This window comes from Triticum dicoccoides, chromosome 1B (assembly GCF_002162155.2).
Source record: "Triticum dicoccoides isolate Atlit2015 ecotype Zavitan chromosome 1B, WEW_v2.0, whole genome shotgun sequence".
NCBI lineage: Eukaryota > Viridiplantae > Streptophyta > Magnoliopsida > Poales > Poaceae > Triticum > Triticum dicoccoides.
Window position 1 is genome coordinate 124724651 of NC_041381.1, and position 11401 is coordinate 124736051.

The 11401-nt window shown below is 45.8% G+C and overlaps 1 protein-coding gene across 2 annotated transcripts; it reads left to right on the forward strand.

The window, feature by feature from the left end:
• Positions 1-6445: 6445 nt before the first annotated feature.
• On the forward strand, positions 6446-11023 carry LOC119322845. Of its 2 annotated transcripts, none has more exons than XM_037596385.1 (9): positions 6446-6891; positions 7154-7219; positions 7309-7872; positions 7962-8386; positions 9811-9910; positions 9999-10058; positions 10138-10221; positions 10308-10427; positions 10588-11023. In XM_037596385.1, exons 1-9 carry the CDS (start codon positions 6793-6795, stop codon positions 10888-10890), a joined length of 1821 nt encoding a protein of 606 aa, XP_037452282.1. In that variant the 5' UTR covers positions 6446-6792; the 3' UTR covers positions 10891-11023. The 2 variants fall into 2 exon arrangements, with proteins under 2 accessions (XP_037452282.1, XP_037452279.1); XM_037596382.1 differs by having other exon boundaries at positions 6448-6891; positions 7959-8386.
• The last annotated feature ends 378 nt before the right edge of the window (positions 11024-11401 follow it).

Sequence of the window (11401 nt, forward strand, 5' to 3'; positions counted from 1 at the left end):
GATGTACAATGCTCAGAGTGTAACCCATTTTGGTTGCAAAAACTGGGAAGCACTTTGCAAGATGTATGGTTTTGATGAGGGTATGCTTGTCACCATGGATCTTGGTGATCCTACAATCGCGCAAGAGAGACCTTCGATTTTCGTCTTTGTGGATACACCTCCAATTCTTCCCCCATGTGAGCTTAACATAGTTATTAAGTAATTTATATTGTTTATTTCAAAATAGTTGACAACTTATTTCCATTGACAGCTTATTTTCATTCTTCAAAGAATGTGCGAAAGATGATAGACAGAACCTACTACACCGAAGGCTCCGAATTAACTTATCAGGAGAAAAATCATCTGGTCGCATTTTGTACTGATCTTGAGAATTACAATATCTACAATCAAACTCCTCAACATTATGGTCAATATGTTCCACTAGTGCACGTGTTGAACTATGGTAACTACCATGGAGATATCCTGGTAAGATTTTTTACTATTACGACATCCGTGCATCTTTTTGCACACTTCTAAAACTAGTACATCATTGCTAACTACGAAGTTATTACTATGTTTTTCAACAGATAATCCTGAATGATTGTGTGCCTCATCTGATGTATACACACGGTAGCCTTCATGTTTTGAACATATAACCAGGTCTTCCTACGAATCTGAACTGTCCATACCGGGTTTCTAAAATAAGTGGAGACATGACAATCAAAGAATGGAAAAAAATGTATGGACAGTCGTAAGGAGCTTCTTGGAAGCAACAATCAGCGGAGGGCAAGAATTGGAGACAGGATGATAGCCATTCTTCATAATGGAGAGTCAGGGTCTATATTGTTTTATGCTAGTTTACCTTAAGGGTGTTTAGGTCATGTCCTACCTGATACTGATGATCATGTGCTAATTAAGAACAATTATGTAGGATTGGGTTCGATGACTATGAGGATGATGATCGTATGACTTATTATTAATAACGAGTAGAAGTTGTATGATGATGCATGATTAGTAGGACTTGTTATTATATATGATGATGTATGATGCGAGCATGCATGAGTTATTATATCAGCGGGTGAAATGAACATATATAGCAGCAGCGTTGGTAAACCAAGGACGAAGATATAAGAGAGGACACTTCTCTCTATTAGCTAGCTAATAACAACCTAAAAATAACCCCCAAAACCCCTAAAGCAGCCACTTTTCTAAAAAACATGGACTTTTGGTCTTGGTTGGTGCCACCAACCGGGACCAAAGGCCCCCTGACTGGGCTCGGCGCACAGGGCCACGTGGAGGCACATTGGTCCTGGTTCGTGTTTGAACCGGGACTAATGGGTGGAGGTATTAGTAACGATCCATTAGTCCCGGTTCATGAACCGAGACTAAAGGCCCTTACGAACCGGGACTATTAGGTGTTTTTCTACTAGTGGAAATTCGTTGGTGATGCTCATATCCTGTAAAAACCCAGGTTGAAGTGTCACCGCGACCGCCCTCTAAGGAGGAACATCTTCTTCTTCGCTTGACTCCGAAGACGCGGAAGAATGATCATCATCATCTAGCGCCTCTGGCAATCCCTCCACGTGTTCTCTCATGTCAACGGCCGCAGACCAATATCATGTGTTATACACAGGCTGGCCGCCCGTCGGTTCTGATGGGCCGACGCTAGGGGCTGATGTGATGGCCAAGTCGACCTCACCACCCCTGCTACTGCATCCGGCAACATCACTAACTGAAATGAACTCCACATACACCATCGACTGACCATACGTTGAGTTATTGGGATTGCTTGCAAACCTCATGTACGACCCCCACGACCGATCACCTGTGACAGGCCGCAAACCCCAACGGGCAACTGTCCCATCATTTCCTCTGTGAACGACGAAGGCCTCCATTGTCTTTTTTTCCTGCATCCCTGGGACAAACACTGCTCGGATGCACCTTCTAACTGCTGCGTAACCCACGTTGACCATGTCTCTCACTACAATTGTAGTCGACTCGCACAAGGACACATCCATCCCGAAAGGACCATCGCGTAAGACGTTCTCATAGTACACTACTAAATTTTCCATAGTACCTAACCACCATACATGTTTGTATTTCAAATAATTAGTAACTGAACATTTAGTAACGATGACAACATTTACATATCATACGACTAAAATAATAACCGTATTTTCATTACAAATATTCGGTTTATTTCTAGAATCATTTGCGTAGACTTTAAGGGGTTGTTTGATTAAAGTGTATTTAAAGATCTATTTTTTCTCAAACTCGTCTACAAGAGTAAAAACGACTATTAGTAAAAATTAATTTTCTTACAACAAGTTATGACAAAACCGATAGTAATTACTCGCTATACAAACAACCACTAAACATAATAGTACGATAATAACATTTTAATGTCATATGAGTAAAACATGTAATTTCTTCCGGCTTTATATAATTTTTTCATATCATACGATAGCAATCATTTATTTGCAAATAATAATATTTGCAGCGACATGCACATTATTCACAACAGTACATCAATATAAAAAATATTAACAAAATTATGGTGCCATTTTATACCTTAGCTCCAATATGGATGTGCTTGCGAATGCAATTAAGAGTCCAAATAGTTCGAATAAATTTCCGTCGCCAGTACTATATGAACGGAGTCAACCTATTATCACATGAACATCAATATTACACACGGATTTTTCTTTCTGCTATCAAAAGTATGAAAATAGCACTTGCGTGTATGTGGTCATCACCTCAAAAGGGACAGCGAAGATGGAAACACAATTTCTTCAATCACGTCATCTCCTCCTTGTTTGCTACTAAGATGAATTATTTTATCTAATTACATACATCAACAAGTACATTAGCACATAATCTTAACATATAAAATTTAGATTATTGCGACATAACAAAGTAGACCTACGGCTTCCTAACTATAGACTTATTAATAAACATACCACATGAAATAACATACCACATGCAATGAACAATTACAGTACAAGTTTTTTTCTTAATTACCGTATTAAGATTTCTCGCATGTCAATACTAATGGATGCACCTAACATAGATATAACATCTTCAATCTACTATTCTAAAAAAATATTATAAATGTTGTATCTGTCGTCTGAAATTATTTCTAACCTCTAAGCACTAACATCGCATAGCTAATCACGAGCTAAAATACTAACTAATTACCATCGTGCATGCACAAAAAATTACATGTATTGCAAAGCTCATACCTTGATCTTCAACTTCGTAGTTCACTTTCGCAACGCAAATCGTACTCCTCAAGCTCTAAATGACTCCAAATGACTCCTCCAAGTGCTAAAATTATGCCTAAAACAACAGAGAATACACACTTAGGAACTAATCAAACATAATGAAAACATCATGCATGCATGCGAACGAAACCAACAAAAATGGATAGATCTTACCTTAATCTATTTTTTCTTCAACTTCATCATCTTCAAAATCCAACTCTAAATCGACCAAATTCACGAGTAAAAGTGGCTACCAAGTTTTTCTTTCTGTCTGTGTATGCGCTTAGAGAGAGCAAAGAGGTAGAGAAGGCAACCAGAGATATGCGAGAGAGAGTGTATGCGCACGGAGCCGCGGATGTGCGTTTAAAAAGAAGAGGACCACTGTATTGTCGGCAGAACTAGCCAGAACTCACCTACCGCGGCATCGGATTCCAGCATCGCGGTGTCTCATCACACACAGCAACAACAACGCTCTTGAGTGTGCGGCAGGGAAACACACGTTGAAAACAACACGCCTGAGTGTTGTCGCTTCGGCTGGAGAAATAGACGGAAGCGAGAATCACGCACTGCTTTAATCAGTGTCGTCTACGTAGCAATCAGTACTACAAAGTTTAGGCGGGAATTCGATTCCAGATCATCGAAACTTGTGGCAGAAAGCAAAACAAGGAACTGTGGAATCAGCGCCCGTAAAAATCTATGCCGTCAGCACTGGAATCAGCTCCGTCAGCACCGGAATCAGCGCCGTCTGCGTCGTTGTCGCGCGTCCAGCAACAGGATGCCGCCTGCTGCAGTGGCGGCATGGCCCACAGGCGGGGCCCGCGAGCATCACGGCATGTCGGCCCGCGACCAACAGCGGCAACGCGGCCGCCTCGCTGTGTGGCGGCATGGCCCACCTGGCCTGGCCCATTCCGTCGCCGCTCGGCGCACTGTGCAGAACACGTTATACCCCACGCAGCCGCCTCCTGCGGTGGCGGCAGGGCCCGCCGGCTCCTAGTGTGGAGGCAGGTGACACGTGTCGCCTGCCGCGCCTGCCGCCACTAGTGAGGGGGTCCTTTTTGACAATGTTTTTGACATGTGGTCTTTTTTGGTAATTCTGTTGGCCAGGGGGTCCTTTTGAACAAAAAATCGTAAGCCCCTAAGTATGTGTAGTAGGTCTATAAATACCAAGGGTGGTTCCCTTTTACTACGCCACATAAGTTGCTATTTCAACAACATGAAAAAGGGAAATAGCACCCTCATATCATCTATCTCACATCTTCTTTATTTTGTTCATTGTGATTATCTACCTCGAAAACATGATAACTGCAAATTAATAAAGGAATATAGTTACAATATTAGTCGAGAAACCTTGATAAATAATCATCAAATTAAGTTGCCATGAGAAAGGTAATATATTATATCTGCCAACATATTACAATCATTTTTTTAAGCGGGCTACCTCCTCCCCAAGAAAAGTCTAGGGTTCTTCTGCCTCTCTTCGGTGGTCCGCCTCGTCTCCGGTGGCCTTAGGGCCATGGCGGCGTGGTGGATCTCGGCCCTTACCGGTGGGAGGGCTATGTTTTCAGTTGTTTCTTCGCGTTTTGTTAGAGTTTGTGTCCTGTTCAGAAAGATGAGACGAAGACGGCTCCTTGAAGATGGAATAAAGTTCTCCCCACATAGCCCCTATCTCGTTGGTGTGTCTAGCATCGTCGGTGGGCGTGTGCAAATGTGTCTCCGACGGATTTGTCCTTGGTGGATTTGCCGGATTTGGTCGTAGTTTGTCTACGTTTATGTGTTTTTAGGTTGGATCCTTCCGACCTACACTACTCTTCATCGGCGGCAGTTGCTGTTCTGTTGTGCTGGTCCCATGGGGCCTTAGCATGACGACTTCCCGACTGTCTACTACAACAAGTTTTGCCCGGCTCCGGTGAGGGAGGGGCAATGACGGCGGCGCGCCTTCGGCTCGCTTCAGTGCTTGTAGTCGTCGCTAGATGGTCTATGGATCTGGATGTAAGTTTATTATTTCTGGTGTTCGTTGTACTGCCATGATTGGAGATAAATAGATCGAAAGTTTTCTCGAAAAAAAGGTAATATATTATAGGACAGCGTGACTCATCTCCCGAGCTCATCTGCTCCCTTGGGTGAACAGTAAACTCAAAATAAATCCTAGAAAAAATTCAAAAAAGTCCGAATTTATGTTGGCATGTAAGATGTTCGTGTGTGATGCCCGTGTCAAATTAGGTGGTGTTTGAACATCCAAGCGGCTCTCAAAAAAATAAACAATTTGGAGCCTATGAGAAAGTTTACTGTTCACACACTATTCGAAGATATATTGTCTATTTTTCCACGATTTCATCAGATGTCCAAATACAATGAAATTTGCCCGGACATCACGCATTTGAGTGTCTTTCGTTGACCAAAAAATTCAGATTCTTCTTTTATTTAGTATTTTTGTTGAATTTAATGTTTACCAGGAGCATATGAGTTTGGGCTCAGAAGTGAATATGTGGTCTCTATCTCATCTTAACCTCACTCAAGTGACACCACCGCAGGATACTTTTTTTACTGTTTTCTATTTCTTCTTTTACTTATTTTTCTTCACTTCTTCGTTGCTTTTGTTTTGAAAATACGTAAATGTAGTTACGTGTAGCCGGCGAACCTACAATTATATTTGTGCGCCCTGAGGAGAGATGTTTTTTTTCTTTTGGCCTGAGGAGAGATGTTATAGCCGCCTGCACATAAGCTGATGGCGTGCAACTGTAGTTGCGAGCGGCCGACGAACGAGTGCAACTGTAGTTACACATGAAAAAGACAACACTAGAAACAAAACAAAACGTAAATCAATCAATCAAACGAAGAAAGGAAACCAAAAATAAAACAATCCACATGAATCTCCGCGTGGAATTATACGATAGGGAGGTTGAGCGAGATTTGGTTAGGTCTCATGAGAACCAGAAAATCCGTATGTCATATCAGCGGGCAATCCTGCAAGTGGTGAAAGTGGCGAGGCGTCGCAGTCCAACCGACCCGGCCGGGCCACCAACCGATGCACTATAAACCCTTGTTAAACCTTCACTCGCACTCATCCTTTCGAAGGTGTGGTGTTTGTTGCATGTAGGACAGGAGTAGCTAGAAAACCATTCTTCTTTCTTTAGATTACAAGGCAAGACAAGAGTAGACGATCCCCATCCATCGCCACCTGACCAACCGAATCACTCACCATTCACCAAGGGAAAGGCACCGCCGCGTTGCGGTTACATGCGTGGCCCCGCGGCCAGCCGACACCAACAACATCCGTCGCCGATCGATAGGCCCCTCCCAACCGATCCTCACTTCTTCTTACTCTTCTTCTTCCGCGGGCTTCTCCTTCTACCTCCTAACTCTCTCCTCACACGGATGCACCCCTACGGCAACGAAGCTAGCTTGCTACTTGTTGGCCTTGCCCAGCAGCTTCTGATCTTCTCCCCGGCTCGCCCCCTCCCTTTGGTCGTCGACGGCTGCTGCGACGGCTGTCCACGTGTTTTATTCTATCTGGGCGGCCCGCTGTCCGACGTCGGTGCCGGGGTGACCGATGGAGTACGTGGCCGTGCGGGCTCCGACTCCGATGAGCCGCAGGACTCGCCATGCTTACCAACTCGCCGCCGATCCTACTGTTCTTCTCCCTCCTCCGGTGAGTGCACACTGCACAGTACTGCTAGAATCAATGCACTCCACTGCTATGTCAGTCAGGTGGTTTCCTTTCCTTTTTTTGATCGAGGGAATTGGAGCAAGTTCCTCTTTTAGTTCGGTCAGTGCGTCAATTTGGTTGGACCAGCCCGCGGCCCATACACGGCAAGGAGTAGATTAGCATGGGCCAGCCTGACTTATTGACAATGGCCCGGTCCAGTCAAGTACTTGCTGATGTTTTTGTTGCGTGGACGATGATGGTTCAGTTGCAGAGGACGACAGGCAACGGCGTGCAACAGCACAATCAGAGACGCATGGATCTTGAGCACGAGGTGCATGCCCACCTAAGAATCGTCTTGTACAATGCACCGCCATGAATAATTTTCGGTTTGGAGGCTGAGAATGTGTGGGAATGGTGCAGGTGGCGGAGCTGAAGCAGCAGCTGAGCAACGAGGAGACGGTGCACCACATCCTGGAGCGCGCCCTGCACCCAAGCACCACCGCCTCCCCCTCCTCCGCACGCTCCGTCCTCCTCAACATCCCGGCCTTCATCCCAGCCAAGGCCAAGCAGCTGTTCGCGGAGCTCGTGCTCGTCGAGGAAGAGATCGCGCGGCTCGAGTCGCAGATCCACACCATGAAGAGCGGCCTAATCACCACCGCGCAGCAGCAACGGGCGTCCATGGCGACAACCGCCTATGCCTCCTCCTACTCGCCAAGTGTCTACACCAGCAATGGCAACAGCAACGGCACGGCGGCACACACGGCATCGGCTCGTCAGCCGGCTGATCAGGTGGCGCCGGAGATCAAGTCCATGTTCTTCATCAGCCAGGCCATGAACGCCGAGTACCTCCAGCGCCATCTGGCCTCCGACGACAAGCCGGACAGGAGCCCCAGAGACCAGACCAGAGGATCAGGAGCCGCCGCCGTCAGCCCAAAGTTCAACGATAACATCTTTGGCCCCCCGCCAAGGAATTCCCATGACAAGGTAACCAATCTGACTGACATATACGTATGCAACACTTCTCAGTGAAAATCATGCTCTGTTTATGCTCTGTACGTTGCTCCTTCCAGAAGCAATCGGACCGAGAAGCCGAAAAACCTCCGAGGGTCACCCAAGAACCGTCACCGCCGCCGACGACGGCGACGAGGGACGAGCAGAGCAAGGCCCAGCCAAACAAGCTGTCGGAGAGGATCGTGAAATGCCTGGCGGTGATCTTCATCAGGCTGCTCCGGTCTTCGCGGGCGGCAGAGATGGAGAAGTCCGGCAACCTCGCCAGGTCCGGGAACCTGCAGGGGAGCTTCAGGATCGACGCGGCGCTGAACGTGGCGGCGGGCGCCGCCAAGGAGAAGGACAGGGGGCAGCAGGATCACTACGGCATCTTCCGGATACAGGACTCCATGGTCAGAGACATCGGGCCCTACAAGAACCTCGTCAGGTTCACCTCCAGCGCCTTCGACCTCAGAGGCTTCTCCAGCTCCCCTCTGCTCACCAAGCTGAGGTGAATAAGTGAACCCACTTGTTCAATTTTTTTCTTCGATAAAGGGCATTTTTATTATCTTAAAATGTAGCATCAAGCCGATACAAAGCATTTGGAGTATCACCCGGCCTCTGCATAACTATGATGCACACAGCCAAACACCAAAAATCTGATAAAAAAAAAAGAAAAAACGACAATTCGGCAACAATAGAGTCTTGTAGACCGACACTATGCCTATGTCGAAATGGTTGGCGGACTGATCCGGAGATTATGCTGCAATCCATGTTGGGTAAAAACCTCCGTAGCCACCTACTCCAACCGCGTACACACCGCCTTGAATAGCGGTTGGTACTCCGCACGTTATAGCATAAACCACATATGAAGCGAGTGCGTACAACGGAAGATAACCTGCAGAGGAGAAGCATTTTTATCATTAAAAACCAAATCGTTTCTACATAGCCAAAGCGACCATAGTAAGGCATACACTCCCACCCTTATTAGCGTCTTGAAAAACCGTCCAACCAATGACCAAAAATATTGGTAACACTTGTGGGCGGATACAAATTTGACGCTATTTGAATGACTGACCACGTAAAACGAGCAAACTTGCAAGTAAAAAAGAGGTGTTTGATTGTTTCGTCATGAGTACAAAAACAACACTACTTACTTCCTGGCCAGTTGCGTCATGCGAAGTTGTCTTTGGTTAGCACAATACCTCTACGAAGATACCACATGAATATTTTAACTTTTAGTGGAATCTTTGCCTTCCAGATTTTCTTATTATTGCTAACTGATACCTCAGAATGCATGAGCGCACGATACATAGAGTCTACCGTGAAAAACCCCGATGTAGTAAGGCTCCAGCGAAACGCATCACGGTCTTGCGTCAGGTTAATCGGATCCAGAGGGAATAAGAGATTATGCCATGACATAAGCCGGGCGCCAACCAAATCCCGCCTGGACGAAATATTCGGCGGGGATGAGCTAAGCACCTGCGCAATAGTATTGTTCTTATCGCGAGCAATGTTGTACAAAGCTGGATATTGTTCTCGGAGACTGGCATTGCCTAGCCAGATGTCTTCCCAGAAACGAATCTCGGACCCATACTTTATCGCGAAAGACCCAAAGCGAAAGAGTTGTTTCTTTGCCGCCATTAGGCCAGCCAAAAAATGTGAGTCGCCAGGTTTCCAATATACCTGAGACACCGTTTTTTGGCCTAGATACTTGTTGCGCAACATGGTTTGCCAAACACCATCCTCGGTCAGAAGTTTGAACAACCATTTACTAAGTAGGACCTCATTCTTGACCTGTAGGTCATGAATTCCAAGGCCACCTTGGTCTTTCGACTTACAAACCACGCTCTACTTGTTCATTTTTGACAGTTTCGATCATCACTTGCATTTGTTAGCAGTAAAAACTTTTCTGATCGTGTTGTCTGGTGCTAGGGAGATGTTGGAGGCCTTGCAGCAGGTGGATTTAAGGTTTCTGACACACCGTCAGAAGCTAGCATTCTGGCTCAACATATACAACACATGCATCATGCACGTATGTACATTTTGATCTTCGGGTGCATTTCTTTGAGCTAAAGATTTTTGGTATCCCCCGTTTGAGCTTCGTGTTTTGAATGATCCAGGGGATTCTGCAGCATGGTTTGCCCTCAAACTCTGAAAAGCTGCTGGCACTGAAGAACAAGGTACGGTAGTTCGTTTAATTAATTTTTTCGGTTTAAAGAAAGTTTAACATGTGTGGGTTTTGTTCCCTATACCTTTCAGGCAACAATCAATGTTTCAGGGCAAAAGTTCAATGCTCTGGTAGTAGAGAATTTCATCTTGAGACAGCCATCCAGTGTGAAAGAAGTGAGCATTTTGGTAGTTCTATTTTGCTTTCAGTTGCACCTGCACAACAAGAATGTGTTGTTCTCATCAGCAAACAAACACCGCAGGAATTCTGGAAATGCGACGTCGATGTTGAAGAGCAACAAGTGAGGGGTCTCTACGGATTGAACAGTTCAGAGCCCAACATTCTGTTCGGGATGTGCTGTGGCATCAGATCTTCTCCAGCAGTAAGTTCATCCACACCCCTAACACAACTAATTAATAAATTATGTTATTTTTTGCGAGTAATATAAATGAATTATCTTACTTAAAATCTCCATTGAATCTAACATGAGCGGAAAATGAATCTGGTACTGCACATGCATATTAATTGTGAGTTGCTTGCAGCTCCGGATATACAAGGCGGATCGCTTGATGGCGGATCTGGAGAAGGCGAAGCTGGACTACCTGCAGGCGTCGCTGGTGGTGACCTCGACGAGGAGGCTGATGATCCCAAGCCTGATACACTCCAACATGCACGACTTTGCCAAGGACATGGAGTCCCTGCTCAGGTGGATCTGTGACCAGCTCCCCACATCTTGGTCGCTCAGAAAATCCATGGTGGACTGCTTGAGGGGGCATCTCAAGGTCGAAGACGTCGTGGAGGTGATCCCATACGACTATGAGTTTCAGTATCTGTTGCCCAAGTGAACATATGCGTTAAGTGTATTACTACACAAATGGCGTTCAGTACATATTTCCATGTATATTGTTGTCTTAGATGTAAAAATAGTGGTTTGATATTTGCGATTTTTGGGGGGTCGAAAGCTTTATTTTTTGGATATCATATTAGAACAGTTTTTTTCTATAAAGTTTGCTTTTATTAACTCAAAATGTAGCATCCAGCGAATAAAAAACATGCTGAGCAACACCCGTTTCTGCATAGGTAAGATGGACACAACCAAATACCATGCCTGACAAAAGAAAAGATAAAAATCGACATATTGACAGCAATAAAGTCATACAAGAGCAACACGGAGAACTTCCCCTTCGCTCGCGCTGCCTCCAGGGGGCGGCTCGGGCGAATCCTAGCTGCCGCCCCCGACCCATCTTCCAAGCCCATCTCCCGCCGCCGCCGGAGGAAGCCATCGAGCAAAGCTCGTCCGGCGGACGGCGGTGGCGGGCTCGCCTCGCCTCTTCTGTCGGGCAACCTCTGGGTACT